Below are 19,696 nucleotides of genomic sequence, written 5' to 3' on the forward strand. Positions count from 1 at the left end.
TCACTTCTGAATGAGTGCTGCCAAGTAGTACTGCTGTTTAAAAGCCACCTACTTAACAAAATGGCACTTTTTCTGCAAACCAAAGAAGACATTTAGATCAACCATTTTTGGTATGCCATTGCTATAAAATGAGTAAACACCAGCACTTATTTTCTGATCTAATCTTTAATAAAAATGATCCCACAATAATTGCATAAATGTTAACTTAAAAATAAAACCAAAGTGCTTTTTAAAATCGACTGTGCATGTCTGCCAAACAGAAAAAGCTTGCCTCTGTTCCAAATGAGCTTGCAGCCCAGCAAACATGGTGACGTACTTGAATAAAGCCTCCCTCTTGTTTTCTAAGGAGAAGAAAATGAATTTTAGGGTTTGTGGTGCTCTTGAAATATCAGGTCACAAAATTGAAGACGGCAGCTTAGAAATTTTTTTTTAATGAAATTTTCCTATTGATGGTGAACTCCTGCATTCTAAGCATTATAGAAAACTTTGAGTGAACTGTAGGTGTATTAGAATATACCCATTTTAATGCGGTTGTAGCCTCAGGATTACATCATGAGGCATATCTAGATTTGGAGAACATGGGGACAAGTCCTCTAGTGATTTCCAGAAAGAGTGCCAGTTCTGAGAGAGATGTCACTGCTTATAGTGCACAAGCGACATAGATGTTACCTTCCATTTCCAGTTCCTCTTCTGCTCTGCTTGCTTTGGGCCACCCAGTTATCCTAACCACAATGTACTTAATAAGCATGTCGTGTAGTTTAGAACCGGACACTCAGGTCAGAAATTCTAAATGTTCACTTTGCTACCAAAAAGTGCCAGCATAAGGACCTGAGTCCTGCTTGACTAAATTCCCTGAAAAGTACTGCTGGAATTCATGAGAATGATGATTTTGAGAGGCTGGGAGCAAGCTGTTGTTTGCACATCCTCAATACCAAGCAAGCACACATCAAGGTAAAATGAACAAAATGATCTCTCTTCCAACCGAGCTGTGAAGAATATTTTGTTCAGTACAGTTACTGAAGAAAACCACTAACTAGCTAAAATGTAAAATCAAGTTGTCCTTTAAGCAGGATGCAGTTACGTAGGCTACATTACCGTAACAGAACATTCTCATTTTCCCAGGAAGAATTAGGGATTTGCGAGGGGAACAGAGATGACACAATGCCCTCACAATACATCTTAACAGAAAATAAATTTTGCGATATGAGCATCTGTGTGAAAAGTCACATCAGGAACTAACATGAAACAGCTGGTTTCTTTTCTATATGATTGGCCTCCTACCACAACTGGAAAATATTCATCCTTTGGAATCATAGCTGCCAGATTTAATTGCTTTATATGCAAACTACTCTAGCTTCTCATCACAAATCTGTGTGTGTCCAAGTTGATTGTGAAGGCTTAAAATGAGCAATACAACATTAAATTCAAAAAAAAAAAAAAAAAAAACCATTGAGGAAGGAGAATAATACTTGATAGTTCCACCATATGCTAGGGGAAAAAGTGTTCCAAAATAGAGCTGTAAAAATTCTGTTAGGTACTATTGTCAATTTAACATCTAATTAAAAGCACTCTAAGAAAATGGAAGACAGGAATGAGCCAATGGGGTAGCGTGTGTGCTAGGCGTGGGGAGGCGTAAAGAGGCTGCAGAGAATGGGGGCTAGAGGGAGCAGTCCTTTTAGCAGCTTTGTTTTCCAAGAGGAAAGGGAAATCTGTGAAAGCATGTGTTCTGTACCAATGGGCCAGAAATGTTCCTATGCTTTGTGTTTACTTTTCCCAAAGCAATGCCAGGTCTGGCCCAAGCAGAATTTCAAAGTAGGTCAGGAGTCTCAGCTGCCCGCACCCTGAGCCCTGGCCCACTTACCCTTCCTCTGCCAATTTTCCTGCATCTTAAAGTTTTCTCCTTCCCAACAGACAGGGTGAACCTCCTGCCGCCCCCTACAGGCCAGGGCTCCTCACCTCAATCAAGATAGGTGTTTAGAGTGGTGTCTCCATTTCCCTTTTCTCTTTTTTTAACTATGAAAACTCAATTATCTTATGTAACTACTAAACTCATTCCTTTGATAATCATGTATCCTTCCTCTCAAAGTGATACATTTGCATGCTAACAAATGCTCTGTTGAGACTCTCTAACCCAGCCAAAAGAATAACTCTAAAAGTGAGAACGTGGCAGGGGAAGGTGGCACACACCTGTAATCCTAGCACTTTGGGAGGCTGAGGCAGGAGTTTGAGACCAATCTGGGCAACACAGGGAGACCCCGTCTCTACAAAAAGAAAAAAAAGTAGCTGGGTGTGGTGGTTTGTCTGTAGTCCCAGCTACTCGGGAGGCTGAGAGGTGGGAGGATCACTGGAGTCTAGGAAGTCGAGGCTGTAGTGAGCCGAGATCATGCCACTGCACTCCAGCTTGGGCAACAGAGTGAGACCCTGCCTCAAAAAGTAATAATAAAATAAAAGTGGGACTTTTAGGCAGAAGAAAAAGCTATTTTGAAATATGTTTATCTTTCTCATCCCTCAAATCCTTCTCATCTGCTACTGAAGCCCTGTTAATAGCCAAGCAAAATCACACACAGATTATCAATGTGGTCAACAGGTGGCCCCACATACAAACCAGATGTCACCATTGACACTTTAAATATTGTGCATTTTTCCCAGGATGTGATCTTGAAGTCTCCCATATGGGAAATTGCCAGTGGCACTGTTGAGTATCAGAACCACCTATGTAACCATATGTCCCATATTCCCAGTTTGCTCTCCTCGGATATCCGGACAATTTTAAGTTGTTGAAACATATATCCTTGAAGCCCCTTTAGTCTGAGTCCAAGTAAGGCCATCACTTTTGCAGGTTTTTCACAGCTGATTCTTGCCATGTTGATTGGTTGTTTTTGTTTTTTTTCCCCTGCCCTTATTCTCCAAATTTTAGCTGCTTTCGTGTGACTCCTGGCTTTCCAAACAATGATAAACCCTGGCTTTTCTTTGGGTTTTTTATGTGTTCTCTTTGTGAACAACTTAACATTAAAAGATGATGTCTATATATTAGTATCTACTTCTTTGCATACCAAAGTATATGTGTGTACACTATAAATAAAAAGTCAGAGCTTTATAGTCCTCCCTTGCCTAAGTGCCACCCCCAGAGATACTGACGGTACCAGGCTTTTAAAAACAACAGGCCGGGCACGGTGGCTCACGCCTGCAATCCCAGCACTTTGGGAGGCTGAGGCAGGTGGATCACCTGAGGTCAGGAGTTCAAGACTAGCCTGGCCAATGTGGTGAAACCCCGTGTCTACTAAAAATACAAAAAATTAGCCAGGCATGGTGGCATATACCTGTAATCCCAGCTACTCAGAAGGCTGAGGCAGGAAAATCACTTGAACCTGGGAGGTGGAGGTTGCAGTGAGCCAAGATCGCTCCACTGCACTCCAGCCTGGGCAACAGAGTGAGACTGCCTCAAAAACAACAACAACAACAAAAGGGCCAGGAACGGTGGCTCATGCCTGCAATCCCAACACCTTGGAAGGCCGAGGCAGGAGGATTGCTTGAGCCCAGGAGTTGGAGACCAGCCTAGACAACATGGAGAGACCTCATCTCTACAATTTTTTGATTAGCTGGGCGTAATGGTGTATGCCTGTGGTCCCAGCTATTCAGGAGGCTGAGGTGGGAGGATCACTTAAGCCCAGGAATTCAAGGCTGCTGTGAGCCATATTCATGCCACTGCACTCCAGCCTGGATGACAGAGTGAGACCCTGTCTCAATAAAAACCAAAAACAGATCATTCTCTTGACATCTGTGGTTGAAAATTGACATTTGCTGGTCAAGAGTCTTGCAAAGGGAGTGATATATCTAGGGCCACAGCAGTGGTTCTCAATAGGACGATTTTGCCGCCAGGAGACCGTCGATTTGGAAATATTTTTGGTTGTCACAGCCACAGGGAGAGAGTGCCACTGGCATCTATTAGGTAGAGGCTAGGGATGCTGCTAGCCATCTCTCCCACCGCTCCCACAACAAAGAATTACCTGACCCAAAATGTCTGTAGTGCTGGGAAAGCCTGAGTGAGAGGAAAGTGAGAGGAAGAGTATCTCATTCGTCCTGCCATCTCGCTTCTGCTGGAGCTCCTTGAGGGAAGGATGGAGACTCTTCCCTCTGAAACATCCCTGAGCATCTGTCTGCCCCCAGCTGCCCTCCTAAGCCACCACTGGAGATACGAAAGAGGGACTTTCCAATCACTTACAAACCCAAAGAAACATACTATATTTGTCTTCTCATTTCATATCAGTGCAGCAGGAAATATTTTTTCCATAGTGCCTGAAATGTAAACCCTCTCACTACACATTTTAAAGGTCAAATTACATTTTTGTCTCCTTGAGATCAGAAAAACAATTATACTGAAGTGTAGAAAATTGAAGGCTTTGCTTTATCGTCTGTTTTTCATTATAGAATTCTACTCAGTCCTTAGAAGAAAATGGAAAAATTAAGAACCGAAGGTTGTAGCTAATGATAAGCAGTCACTTTCATTAGCCATTCTGTTTCTACCTGAGTCTTTTTCTCTTTTTGCAATAAAACCAAATATCGCAGTGGGGACCAGGATTAGGATGAAGATCTGAGACATGTAAAGATAAATACAGTAAGGAATTGTTCCATTAAATGTCTACTTGGGGGTTATTCTTCTTTGGCTTCAGCCAGGCAGCAATATTACTTGGTGTTTCTGGGCATACCTGGCATATATCCAACTACTCTAATACCGGTGACATACCCAGATGTGCCAGCCATTGTGTTCTTTAAGCCAAATGAAGCAGGTCTTTTACATATCTTACAGTGCCGTAGTGGTTGAACAAATACTTATTGGCCATTTCATTACTCTTAATTAGGAGAATCACTGGAATTGTGGCACTATATATACTTTAACAGGTGGGCATAGGAAAAATATGTATTAGGCGAAACAGGTCCTAGAATCACATCTCTGTCACAGAATAGATGCTGTGGCAACAAGCAAATTTGGGTTTTGAGTTCAGTCACATGGAAGATGTTGATACAAGTATGAGGAATGAGTCAAGATTCCATTATTAAACCAACGTGGCTGAAATATTGATAGTAAACACTCCTGGTGTACGCTGAGAGTATCTGGGGTAGGATAGTGTAGTTGTACGGTAATAAGATGACGCTTTTCTCTGTGCCGTTCAACACGGCATGTTTATAAAAGGATTGCCAGTAGGAAAGCTGCCTTTAGGAGCCTTTTCAGCCACTTAGCATTGTTACATAATAATTTTTAAAAGCTTTCAATTCCATTTTTAATTATCAGGAATGTGTTAAACATTACTAAATTTTGCCAGTTCCTTAGATTAAACGATTAGTGAAGACAAAAATCAAGAGTTTGGCCAGCTAGAGCAACATCGGGATACCTCATCTCTACAAAAAAATTTAAAACTAGCCAGATGTGGTGGTATGGTCCTGTAGTCCCAGCTACTCAGGAGGCTGAGGTGGGAGGATAATTTGAGGCCCCAGGTTGAGGCTGTGTAAGCCGTGATCATGCCATTACACTGCAGGCTGGGCGACAGAGAAAGACCCTGTCTCAAAAACAAACCAATGGGTGGGCACGGTGGCCCACACCTGTAATCCCAGCACTTTGGGAGGCTGAGGTGGGTAGATCACTTGAGGTCGGGAGTTCGAGACACAACATGGCTAAACCCTGTCTCTACTAAATATACAAAAATTAGCCGAATGTGGTGGCACATGCCTGTAATCCCAGCTACTCAGGAAGCTGAGGCAGGAGAATCACTTGAACCTGGGAGGCAGAGGTTGCAGTGAGCTGAGATCACACCACCGCACTCCAGCCTGGGTGACAGAACAAGACTGTTTAAACAACAAAAACAAAACAACAACAACAACAAAAATCATAAGAGTTCAGTGTGTTTTGGTTTTGTTTTCTAATAAAATCAAGAGTTTCTATTGTGTTTTTTAATGTTTTGTTTTAAAAGACATGTAATAAAAGGGCTGTATCTCTTTCTGCTCTGGAAATGAATACAATCCTTTCATTGATCAAAATCTATATAAACCAGACTTTCTGACTAATCCCTTTCCTTCTCATCAAGTAGTTTTTCTAAGTGTTCACCTGCTTGTGACTTGCACAAAGCACCACAGAAAGAAAATTAAACAAACGTTTTTCTCCCCACACCCAATATTCAATATTATGCCAGAAGTTAAAGGAACAGAGAGTATGGGGGTGAACATTTACTTGCAAGGGACACCAAGAGACAATAATGGAAGAGGCTAATAAATATATTTATGCCTCAAGAGAGCCATGTGTATGGTTTCTGTTGCTCTCTAGCTGACAAATTGCCCAAAATGACTCCTTTTCCTCACTCTGCACCAGTCCAATAAACCGAAATAAGCTCCAGGATCTATTCTGAAATTGTGAAAAGGGCAAATACCCATATTACATGGAGAAACTCAAGGTTCCCATGACTTTGTGACTAAAGCAAGTCCCTGTGGTGCAGTATAGTTCATATTTTGCCTCGTTTGTGAATATGTGTCTTTCTAAATAGGTGTAGCTCACTCTTTGGAGGTGAACGCTTCTCTTTTCCTATTTTCTTTCCTCCCTGAGGTTTTTCTCTACAATAGATGTTTCCCCAGGGCCTTTGCAAGGACTGAATGAATCAGTTGACATGAAGGAAGAGCAGGTTGATAAAGACAAAAAGTACTGAACTGGCCTTTTCAGTTTAGGTACAGTCCCCAGGAAACCAGCATAAATAGCACCTTGTATTAATAGCCTTCCTGAGCTCCATGTGTGGATTACCTCCATACGTTATGTCAGCCACACACTTGGCACTGGCGGTCAGCTCTGCTGGCACTGCAGCCTTCTTTGCAGAATCAAGGCCCGCAATAAGAGCTGGAAGACAAGAAATTGATTCTAATTTCAGCCTGAAATCGGAGATTTCTGAATCTTTTCAGCAGATGAAAGCTTACCAATCAACCAGCCCAGGAATGTACTTCTGAAGAGGAATTGTTTGTTTTCATCATAAAATAGAAAAATAAAGAGGAAATAAGCAAATTGTTCTATCTACATATTCCCATAGGATACATAGGATTCTTTTTTAAAAAATATATGCCATATGGTCTATTTTCACTAGAAAAAAGAAGATGAATTTGTTCTTATATATTAGTATAAATATAAAATACATTATAATACTGAAAAGTGAGTCCTAAATTACAATTTCAAACTGCTTCTTGGAGCTTATTTCTGTTTTTTTGGACTGGTACAGTGAGACTAAGGAGTTATTTTGGGCAGTTCGTCAGCTAAGTCAGCAACAAATCATATAGAAAGACTGTACATGAAGCCGATAAAACAGAATTCCTTATGTGTATACTACATGCTGCTTCTAGTGACTATAAACTCTTGATTCTTACCAGGCCATATTCTAACAAAAGACACATTTTCCAAGGTTTATTAGCCACTTAATTAGGAGGCATGGGATGTAGAGTTAGAATAAGGTTTAAATCTCACCTCTACGTATTCTAGCTCTGAACCTGGTTGAATTTTTTTAACTCCTTCACAGCTATAAAACAGAAGTACTGTTACCACTTTCTAGGGGTTTTGTGAAAATTCATATACAAGTAATGCATTTATCACATCATTCTAGAACGTCACTAGCCTGGCCCATAAGAGATGTTCAGTTAAGGTTGATTCTCTTCCAGAGTAGCATTTGGGAAATTTCCTTTCCTCTACACCAAGACACTGGCAATAAGTTATCCCTCCCAACTTTCTGTTTATTTAGCATGCAGTGGATTCCAGCTATGGGATAGGAATGGTTCATCACCACTTTTACTTTTTACTACTTGATGAAGAGAGAAGTAAGACAAAGGGACTCCCAGTTCTGAATGTCACATTTGCTACCAGAACAGCTCCCCTTCCCCTTTCTCGTCTTGCCACACCTTCTCTACCTCTCTCTTCCCCTTTCTTCATTCATCCACTTAATAGATGAATGTGTGTCAAGCCCCTACTTCTCAAACATTTGAGTGCACGAGGAGCATCAGGGCCCCATTCCCAGATATTCTGATTCTGTGGATGTTGGGTGGCACCCAAGAATCTTCCATTCAGTGAGTGCAGTGAGTACAAATGTAAGTGGTCTGCAGACCACACTTGAAGGAGCATGTCTAGAAAGACTGAGGGATAAAGACAAGTCTTTTTCCTAAAAAAGCTCATGCACTGGTGGCTGCAGATGTAAACATGCTGAAATGGAGCTGGGGGAAGGGAAAATCAGCTCTGCCTGGCTCATTAGGATAGGTTCCATTGCAGAGGTGACCTTTGAGCAGGATCTTGAAGGAAGACTAGAAATTTGCCAGATGGAGAAGGAAGAAAGAAGATTCCATGCAGAAGAAGCAACACAAAGAACCAGAGGCACGAAAGAACGTAATGTGCTCAGGGAGAGGTACCCTCCTTCCATCAATAATGATGGTCTCAGCTGGGCACGGTGGCTCATACCTGTTATTCCAGCACTTTGGGAGGCTAAGGTGGGAGGATTGCTTGAGGCCAGGAGTTCAAGATCAACCGGACAACATGGAAAAAACCTGTCTCTACCAAAAAAATACAAAAATTAGCTGGGTGTGGTGGTGTAGATCTGTGGTCCCAGCTACTCAGGAGGCTTAGGTGGAAGGATCACCTGAGCCCAGGAGGCGGAGATTGCAGTGAGCCAACATCACACCCACACCACTGCACTCCAACCTAGGCAACAGAGCCAGACCCTGTCTCAAAAAAAAAAAATTAATAAAAATAATGATGGTGGTCTCACTCCATCAATAAATGAATTTTGAGCACATCCCTCTCGAATCAGAAAGTTTCTTTATAAATTATACATGTGTACTACTGTTAATCTGTATACTAAAGATTAGGAAAGCCTACTTAGAATAAAAAGTGAGTACATAAAAATTAATATTGTATTCGTGCTCCACTTTGGAAGCCTGGACTAGAGTAGGGCCTTACCATGGGCAGTAACAGCACTTGCGATTGTGGGGAAGAGCCTTCTAGGTCAAAAACAAGAAGAGCCCCTCCTCTCCCCTTTTCACATGAGAGCCTGCCTGGAGGCCAGGAGCAGAGGAGGCTAGGCCTGGCTGCCTTGGGTTGAATGTGGGCCAGCATTTCTGGCACTTCTTGTACCATATCAGTTTCTTCCAGTTTCTGTTCCTGTTATTTATGTTCAGCAACCATGATGACATCTACATAAATGCCCTTCCCCTTGCCCCCACTGTGTGTGTGTGGTTTTTTTTTTTTTTTTTTTTTGGAAGGAAATACAACAGTGATCAGAGTGGTTGGCTCTATTTTGTGCTTGAGACAAAGGGGCATTTTGCTTTATTTTGTTTTATTTTGAAATTTGTTTCATTTTATCCTGTTTCTAATATTTTCCAGTTTTTTTAGTAGAGATGGGGTTTCATCATGTTGGCCAGGCTGATCTTGAACTCCTAACCTGAGGTGATCTGCCCGCCTCAGCCTCCCAAAGTGCTGGGATTATAGACGTGAGCCACTGCGCCCAGCAGATGTAACTTCAAAAGGGGAAGCGGGGGAGTCAGCATTTTTATAGTCAAAGAAACTGAAATACAGTCAAGTTACTTTCCCTGAATAGGGATCTCCATGAAAAAAAAATGAACTAATAAGTAATTAGCAAAGATAAAAATTTCTATTGTTCATCAAAGTCATATATAATTTCTAAACAGAGGAATATAGATTTTTAGTTGAACATTTGATGTTGTGGGATTTCCATACTATGGCATTATGCTATTCTGTCATTTTAAAAATTCCAATAAGAAAAAGAAATCCCTGTGTATTTTTTTAAATTAATTATGTCCTTTTTGAAGAACTCCAAAATATTATTAATGTTGAGAATTAGTCTTTATACTAAATCTGTGTGTCTCATTCCAGAAATGCACCTCAGACAGTACGATGAACAATTTATTAACCATGATTTCAAATCATTGTATGATTCCAACATAAAATATGCAGACTAAGCAATATTAACACATTGTATTGCCTCTCATAAAAGAAGTAGAAATAAAATGTCAGCCTGATTGGCAATTGGGTGTAGTCATTGATGTTCATTGACAGTCAGATGGATTTTGACTTTGCTTTGTACATTGAGTGTGGTTCATGCTTGAGGCACCCCCACTGTATTTCCTGGATGGGCATGATTAGTAGGCAGTCTTTCAAAGGGTTGTGTGCTAAACCCCAGTCCACATGCTGTGGACATGTATGTTGGGTTTTATATGTTTACCAAATAACACTGTTAAATCCTAGAAATCTTTAGAAGGACCAATCTGTCACCAGTGCTGCATTTAAGAAAAAAAAATCTATTATTATTTTCCAGTTTTGAAAAGAATTCAGGTTGCTGTAAAACCTAAATGCAAATATATACAGAGTGGAAGGTGACAGACCCGGGAATTCCAGCAGTGTAACAATAAACAACAACAAATAGCCAAGGACTTGATAATGTGCTCAGGGTTAAATAAGAGTCAGTGGAAGTGGAGAGGTGCATGGGACAGACAGACATTTCTGGGGTAGACTTCAGAGGATGTAACCATGTGGGAAGTGAAGGAAGAGGAGCCATGGACACTGGGTGAGAGATGACACCAGTAACCAGCATAGAGGGTACAGGAGAGAGGACAGGATGGGGAGCAGAACAGCAAGGAAGAGCCGGTAATTGGCAGTGTGCAAGAGCGTGAGTGCCCTTTGCAGTTAGGGCTGCCAGGCCTCCTGACCCTGGGAATAAAGAACCATACAGTCTTGCTGCATTTGTGACTGTCAAGCCAGGGAAGCGTCTTTGTTGACAGCTGCAACAGTTGAGAAATTGGTGAGCTGAAACCCCTGACTAGCTTTGCCCTGGGCCCAAGAATTGCTGGTAATACTTGGGGAGTTGGACTAGAAATGGTACTCATGGGAACAGTACATTATGCCTTAAACGTATAAAGGAAGTTTTCCTGTCTTGCAACTAGTGGGCAAGGGAAGGGGTACAGATGCTCATTTTTAGCTAGTATGGGGCAACTGTAGCTTCCCAGCTCAAGGCCCACGTGGTGGTCAGTGGGCACTACTAGGCTATCAGCCCAGCTGATGTCCCTCTCAGGGGATGTTAGAACTATTGGTCACAGTTCTTATTCCTTTGCATTAAGAAGGAACAGAGCCCATAGTGGAGAGAGATGATTTTATAGCACTCTTTTCTTTTTAGTGAAAGAAATGGAAATTCTTTATGTAGAGAAGCCTGGCGGTAGGGCTTATCAGTCTTTGGCATGCTTTATGCTATTTGGTAGAGGCCAGGAAGGCTGAAATATTCATTAGCATTCATTAGCATCCTTTCTCCCCAGCAGTTCCTGCCTTCTCTTTCTACGGCATGCCCCTCCTGTTGGGCCTGCCTCCCTCCTCATGCTCCCATCCTGCAATTGTCAGCTTGGCAGATGATGAGTTAAGGAAGCTCCAGCTGAAGTACTTTCCCCACAAGAAGGTTCTGCAGCAAGTGTCTGGGATCAGATGGTCCCCAGCAATTCCTCTCACTCTAGTCTCCCTGAGGCAAATGCATGGAAGATGGAATGTGGCCTGGTTTTAACTCTTTAACATCTAACTCTGGCTGTTGTTACAGATTGAGTTCTTCACCTCCCCTTTGAAATTCTGCTTTCATTCCTCAGTATCTACCAGCAGGTTCTGCTCTACAGTTTATCAACCACATTGATGGTCCTGTGGCTGCCTCTCTATGGTGGCGTCTTTATTTTTGAAGAACATTGGGCCCGACATGACTCACCCAAGCTTCCAAATGAATCAGTTTTGTCACTCAATGCCTCCATCTCCAAATTTAAAGAGCCTTTCACAGGGCAGAAAATGATAAATCTATTACTACTAAAGAGGCTTTCTGATTCTTTTCATTATTGTTATTATCAGTCCTCTATAGAAAAGAATCAAGACAGTGGAAACATTTTTATAAAATGACACTTTATCTCTGTGATTAACTATATAATAAACTGTAAAGTCTTTTACCATGGTAATCTCCTCCTTACACCTTATTGCTTTGATAATAAAAGCTTTTTTATGGCAACAAAATAAAATTTTACTATCCAGGCAGTTTGGCTAAAATGAGAAGATGTGTTTTTAGAAGGAGAAAGGGTGTATCTGAAACATGTGAGGTCCGCGTGGATTTTATGGGAGCTCTGTTTATGTAGAACACGTTCGATGTGCCTGGTGCCCTCCAGAGGGCTTTACCCAACCATTTAGAAAACTTTTAGTGGCCAGTGGAAAGCCAATTAAAGAGTTATGTATTTCTGTCAAGTACTCAGGATCACTGTTGAAAAGCAAAAACATTCAGAACTTAGCATTTCAGATGATCAGTGGTGGGAGAACAAATTTCAGTAATTAAACCATCACAGTTTGCAAACTGTCTGTTTTGACTCAGCCAAACTTTGTGTGTTTGGTGAGTATCATGAAACCTTTACTCATAAGCTTGTGTCTCAAATGATTAAATTCTTTCAGTGACCAAAATTATATAAAGTTTTGCATAAATGTGATGTATGTGCAGGCACCACAATGCACTAGTTAGTAAGTTTCATTATTGTTACGCCATAGAAAAATGAATATGTTGTCTTCCCTTATATTCATCACTATCAAGAAATTTTTGTTGAGCAACCCATAATAGTCTAAGATCATGAAATTGAACAGAAGTTTTTAAAAACTCAGTCAGAACTCTCTAAGGAAGTGACGATTAAGCAAAGACCTGAAGGAGGATCAGAGCTGATTAAATGAAGAGAAACAAGGTTAAGCAGAAGAGTTGTCTTCAAGGCAGAGGGAAGGGTTTGTTTCAAGCCCCTGTGGCAAGGAGAAAGCCAGGCTCACTCCTCCTGGGATGTCAGGAAGCTTAGATGAGATCATTCCAGGAAGGCACTGGCACTCTACCTAATGTGCCTGGCCTATCATCTGCACTCAGAAAGTGTTCCTTGCGATCAGCTCACATTTTGAGGCAACTGAGGGCTGATATGTGTCTGCAGAGGTGTACCTCGAAAGCAAGTGTGTGACCTTGCAGCTTCCACAGTAGGAATGTGGTTCATGATACTGTCTGTGATTCTTCTGTGACTCATCAACTCCTTAATGTCATTGCTCTCCAAGGAACTCGCTCCTCCCTCTATATCTGGTAACTCCAAACCAGGGCTTTGCCAAGTGCCCTCTGTCCTTACCCAGCCTGCAGAGTTGTCAAGCCGCACTTGACTGTCCACACATGTCTATCTCTGTCCTGGTACCTCTAAGAAGATTCCACAGATCATGGAAATGGCACTGATGAAATTACTCCCAAAACTGGATGTGACACACCCAGACACCATAGGCTCTGTGGGCATTTAGAAGGATTTAGGCACGGTCTTTCCTCTTTGACCTTCTTTTAGTCTGGCACTCGCTTGATGTGAGGCTGGCTCCTCGCTGTCTGACAGCCTGCCAAAGGACAGGCTGGCTTTACTACTTCCTCCACATCCACTTCCCACCATTATTCTTCCCTTGACAAGCCTACTGCCTAGAAAGCAAAACCTAAGGAACCCTCAGGTCTACACATTGAGATTCTCAAGGGCAGGCTGGGTTTATCTGCCCCGGGCTAGCCCCTGATCTTGGTTTGCATCAGTTCATCAGCTCCAAGCTGGGTCCTGAGTCAGCAGAGATCACTGGCTTGCCTTTGTGCCCATGAGTTTTGAAAGCAGCCACCCATAGATAGCAGAGCTTGAATTACTACGATGCTTAAGGACGATCTTCTGTGGAAATACCCAGAGGAATGGAAGCCTGGTTTGATGCCAACTTCACAGGCTCTTTCACATCCTCAAGGGTGTGCATTAAGCAGATTAACAATTTATTGTGTAAACCCTCTTCCCTCCTGTTGCTAGCCCAGAAGGCCTGAACTAACCATTGTATATAAATACCCAGCTTTGTTTAATATGTGTTAGACCTGGGGACATGTATTATACCCCAGATGTCCATCTTGTAAATTCTCTGGGCACAAAGTTATGTTAACAGATTTGATCAGCAAGAGTGTTACGATGGTCTTGTAGCTGATAAAGAAATTAGCAAAGGCCCTTGCCCACACCATTCCTCCAACCTCACACACAGGCGGGAGGATTCCCAAGCCTCCAGGGCCTCTGCTTTGCCTGCATTCTCCTCCTCTCCCCTCCACTGGGCATCTGAGGACATGCCAGTCTTGTGTCACATGCAGCTATTTCCCTTAGTGTGTCCTAGGCATGCTGTCGAAACCCAGGGACTCTATAAAGCCTTCTAGTTGATTCAGGGAAGGGAATCTTAATTTCTTCTTCTTGCCATCGTCGTCTTCTTTCCTCTCTATCTGCTTTTCACTATTTCCCCAGTAAGTCCTGGCAGGTCCTCTCACATCCATCTCAGCAATCCCACAAAGAATATCGTCGTGCTGACTTTTCTCTGTTCTCTCTTCCCTTTCTGTAAGGGATAAAAATTCAAAACATGTCCTCAAGCAGAGTAGCTTAACCATATATTTGTAGTTTGGGCTTGTGGCTCCGCATCTGTAGATTCTCCCCATATCTCCCCAGCAGCATGTCTTGAACAGTCTTTGTTTCTCTAAAGTAAGGTAGAAGTGCCCCTCTCTAAGAAGGTTGTAAATAACGAAAACACACACACAGTTGCCTATGTCATGGCTATGTTTGTGAACTTGGCAGAGAAGCTCATAATCACAGGAGCACAAAGCCTATTGACTCAACCTGTCATTTCATACAATTACTGAATATATGCTGGTTGATTACATAGACAGTCTCTGGAAATGCAAGAATTCGTCACATTGGAGACCTCCAGGGAGGGGAACTGAATAAGTTGGGGCAGAGATGGGATAAAGAGTTCCTTCTCACCGTACACCTTTTCTATTGTGCATTGCCTATATTTAAAACACATTGACATACCTATGTAATGTCAATAGATAACGGACAGGCATCCTGATACGTTCGTTACACCAAAGTAATCATATCCAGTGACCGTAAGCCATGTGTGTCATGGGGCTGACTGATGCTGTCTACAGTTGAGGGACTAGGCTTAGAGCCCAGTTCTGGAGCACATGCCATGCACTGTGCAATTAGTCCTTTCCACTAGGGTTTCCTGGCTGGGAAGAGCTGAGTTCCTCAGCACACAGTCCTTTACTCTTCAAGCATTTAGGTTGCACAATCTAGTTGAGGAGCCCCCAAACTGCTATAGATATATCCCAGAAGTCACTTCTTACCTTGACAAATAACTGCAAAATTTTTCAGAGGAAATAAGTTTTCAACACACTTTAAATTGCAAAAGTACATCTGATGGAGAAGAAACAGTCCATGTGATGGAACAATCTGAGAGTAATAAAGATGATAACAGTGTATTGAAGCACATTAAATATGAGTTTATAATTAATATGTATAATTAAAATATGCAAACAAGCAAAAAAAACTTCTTGATTACGTTTGAAGGATGCTAAGGAACCAACTATCATTTTGAAAACAAATAAAAGGGGAGAATCAAGCATTCATCCTGCCTTACCTATACAAACTGTACTTCAGGATAACCAAATAATTGATAAAGTTTCTCTTTATGGAGGAATTCCAGGAAATAAATGAAGAAGGAGTGATAGAACGTGAATATCTCAATTTTGCAAACCCTATAAATCTAGGCAATGATCAACAGTGGCTGCTAAGATCATAAAAAAGAGAGATGTCTTTTGTATTTCCTATAAACTTGCCATTTTAGATGTAGAAATTTGATGAAATTCAGTGTGATTTTTTTTCAAGTGGAGTAGTTCATATCCTATACTTCCATCAGCACACACATAATGACACAATACACTTATCAAGTGTTCCTCCTAAGAAAATAAAACCTGAATCTAATCAAATGTCTACATCTAATAACAAATTTATAGGAAATACAAAAGAACAGGCTAAATAACACCATGGAGGTGTAATCAGCAAAATTCAGACTTTGCACAACTCTTCAGGACAAACAACCTAAGTTCTTCAACAAATAAATTGCAAAGGGGATGAGAAAACAGATGAGAGGGAACCTCTGGATTAGAACAGATTTAAGAGTCAGTCAACCAATTGGAATGAACAGGGCTTGTTTAGATCCTGGTTTTAACACACTATTTAAAAAAAAAAAAATTACGGGACGGTTGGGGAAATTTGAATACTAGGTAGATATCTGAAAACATTAAATTATTGTGAATGTTGTATAGGTGTTATAGTAAATGATTGTGGTCCCCAAAAGTCCTTATATTTTAAAGATATATATTTAAATATTTATGACTACACTAAAAATATAAAGAGAATCTGACATCTGTGCTCACCCACCATGGGGGGTTTCCCCAGGCTTTTCACCCTGCACAGCTCCCTGCCTTTTTGCTGAAACCTCTCTTTACTCCTTCCTACATAAAAATCTGTAAAAGGACATATAAGGAATTTGTCATGATGCATTACTTCTGGGAGGGGAACTAGAGAACTGGGAGTTGGGATGGGATAGGAGAGAAGCAAACTTTGGGACAGATCATTGTTAGCTTTATGCAGATAATAACTTTTCAAACGACTAACCAAAAAATAAATGAAATATGAGAAAAAGTTCATTAGAACCTTGAGATGCTTACTCGGGAGAATGAGAAAGGCAGAGACTCATGTTGTTGAGCATGTGGATGGATTGGCCCCGATCGTATTTCTCAAAGTATGGTCCCAGGACCATCTGCAGCAGAACTGGGCCCATCTCCTTCCCTCCCAGCCAGAATCTCTCAGGGTGGAGCACAGAGACACTGGGAACTACAGTTCTTAAGGACCTAAGTGCCAGCTTTTCAAATACTTATTATATTGTTTTGGAACTTTGGAATGCATAGGACAAAAATATTCCCAAATTTAAATTCAAAGCAGCACAATTCTGAAAGTCTAAAAGACTTCTTTTTAGGTTCGTTGACAATGATTTAATCAGCAGATGTCACTATGTAATCCTTGGGAACATCCCTTCCATGTTGCCTCATATTTTGGAGAGGCAGAGCGTACTGCTGGCATTGTAGCATAGAAATATTTATGGTAATTTTGTATTTTGTTTAATGAAAATAATTTTTCTTTTGCTTTCAGTGCTTACTAAAAGTTTATCTTTGATTAAGCATTCTTTGCTTTTGTTTTTGTGTTTGTTTTTCCCCAGCATCATTGACAAAGAAGTTTCATTAATGGCAGAAATGGATAAAGTTAAAGAAGAAGCCAGTAAGTAGACGACACATGGTTATTTGATTAGGAGCTTCCCAATCAGAAGCAATCCATAGGTCAGACTGACAATGACACCAGATTCTGAGCAGGGTCCTAAAATTTATACTGAAATTTTGGCTCATGAACTCTGTAACTTTAGGCATGTCACTTAGCCCCTGGAAGCCTCATTTACATCATCTGGCAAAAGGATATAGTTGTAACACTCGCCTCATACAGGTGAGTGCATGGCAGGATGGACACTCAGTACATAATAGGTGTCAGCTGAGTTTTCTAAAGTCCAAAGGGATGTTTGTGCACATAAAGAACTTATAGTTAATTGGATTTAAAATGACATTGAATTTAGTGTTAGATTTTAAGACAATTTTAACTCTTTAAAACTTATAAATCTCATCATCATTTTTACTAGTTCTTTTTTAGGTTCAATTAAGTTTATCATATTAAATTTTCCTAGAAAAGTAGTCCCATTTGAAACTTAATTACTTAAATTCCCCCCAACATTTTTAATTACATATATAAATTTAATATATCTGATTTGTCTTAAGCACTTCACTCGTCAGACGAGGCAAACTCACAAACCTAACAAGCAAAGTGTTCCTAAGCTTTTAAGCAACTCTTATAAGATTAATAATTCAAAATTAAAGATACACTAAACACAGTTGTCTTAAAATACTCCAGTTCTGTTCATGAACTTCATCAAATACACTGACACCTGCCAACTTAAAACTGCAAAAGAAAATCAATTCCATATTTTAAATTGAAAATCACAAATCACTTTGCTTAATGTACCAAATTCTCTGTTTAAATAATGAACATGCTCAGATTATCTTGATCATTGCAAAACTTAATCCTAAATTTAACATAAAATATTAACATTCTGGGTTTGACTTGTTTTATTTTCTTTATGCTGATTTCTAAACTTTTCCACTGTGATAAAGTTACTTGAATAGTAGAGAAGAATTACCATCTTAAATAGACTGAGGCTCATGAGTTGGAAATTTCAACAAAGACAAGATTACTCAGTCAGATTCAACATCAAACCACAAGTGAATGTGCAAGGCCCTCTCTTATTATTGAATTTAGTTTGCTGTGTTAATGGGGCCCCTAAGACCATATTTTTCAGCTGGGATTTAGTTTTACAATCCTTGTCTCCTGGGCATTTTAAATTCCTCATCTTTACCCAAAGATGAATTGGATAAATGGCAGTCTGTGCCCCTAACCAGATTTCAGTGAAATCCCTTTACCTTTGATGTGATGTCTTTCTTTTGCCAGAACGAAAGATCAGACCAGATTCTTCATTCTTTTCTATTTTTCTTGTCTGGACCTAAGCCATAATTCAAGTGTCACTTTATGGAAAATAGCTATCGTTATTTTTGTTACACAGTTTTCTAAATTATTTTGGTATTCATTTCAGACCTCCTTTAGTCAGGCATCTAAGTAATTGTAAGCAACATTTTAGAATCGTGAAACACATCAAGCTTTGTTAAATGAAACTAATGTGATCCAGGGTGAAGCTATGGACTATTTAGGTACTTAAACAATCTCTTTGATTGTGAAATTATTTTATTCTTATGAAATTTGTTGATATCTTCAGTAAAAGTAGATAATATACACTACTTGGGATTTTCCCTACTTCTCAAGTATAGCTTACTTCAGTTGCATGTCCTAATGATAAAAATGCTAACAACCAACACAGACACAAATGATCTTCTTGAACCAAAATAGAAAGTCACTAGCACATCATCACTTTTCTTAGAGGTCAACAAAAGACCTCGGGTTTCATATACTCATTTTTCCTTCTTGAGATATGATAGTGTTTGATGCCAAGACCTGTGGAATTTGGAGCATCTCTGGAGAGCATTCATTTTAAAAACTTATTCAATCAGTAAATACACGGGCTTCCTTGTGTCCAGGATAAACAGCAAACAGACAAATGTAGAGCCTGCACTCACCAAGCTTTCAGGCTAGCTGAAACTGCTAGATTGGCTGACAGGGTTCACATAACTTCAGTAATTGGCACAGCAGGTCCTGGTTTTTTAACTACCCTCAGCCCAGGGGAAGCCCATTTGTATGCCTTTGAGGCAGGCAGAACTGAGTTCAAGTCCAGCCTCCATCTCTAACTGGCTATGTGTCCCTGAACCATGTTGTTGACTTCTCAAAGTCTAATATTCCTTAGGCCCTGGCAATGGCTCACACATATAACCCCACACCCTTTGGAAGACCAAGGCAGGAGGATTGCTTGAGGCCAAGAGTTTGAGACTAGCCTGGGCAACATAGTAAGACCCTATCTCTAAAAAAATAAATTAGCCACGTGTGGTGGCATGTGCCCATAGTTCTAGCTATTCTAGAGGGTGAGAGGGGAGAATCACTTGAGCTCAGGAGTTTAAGCTGCAGCAAGCCAGGATCATGCCATTACACTCCAGCCTGGGTAACAGAGAGAGACCCTGTATTAAAAATAATAATAACAACAACAACAACA

At 40.7% G+C, this 19,696-nt stretch overlaps 1 protein-coding gene across 10 annotated transcripts in view; it reads left to right on the forward strand.

Annotated features, from left to right (window-relative positions):
• The window catches only part of SPATS2L (spermatogenesis associated serine rich 2 like), a 172,100-nt gene that overhangs the window by 136,335 nt on the left and 16,069 nt on the right, over positions 1-19,696 (forward strand). For all 10 annotated transcript variants that reach the window (XM_025405002.1, XM_025405001.1, XM_025405004.1 and 7 more), the window contains one exon: positions 17,159-17,217. In XM_025405002.1, coding sequence (XP_025260787.1) covers positions 17,159-17,217 — 59 coding nt within the window. The remainder of the gene's footprint in view (positions 1-17,158; positions 17,218-19,696) is intronic.

The sequence above is a fragment of the Theropithecus gelada genome, chromosome 12 (genome assembly GCF_003255815.1).
Source record: "Theropithecus gelada isolate Dixy chromosome 12, Tgel_1.0, whole genome shotgun sequence".
NCBI lineage: Eukaryota > Metazoa > Chordata > Mammalia > Primates > Cercopithecidae > Theropithecus > Theropithecus gelada.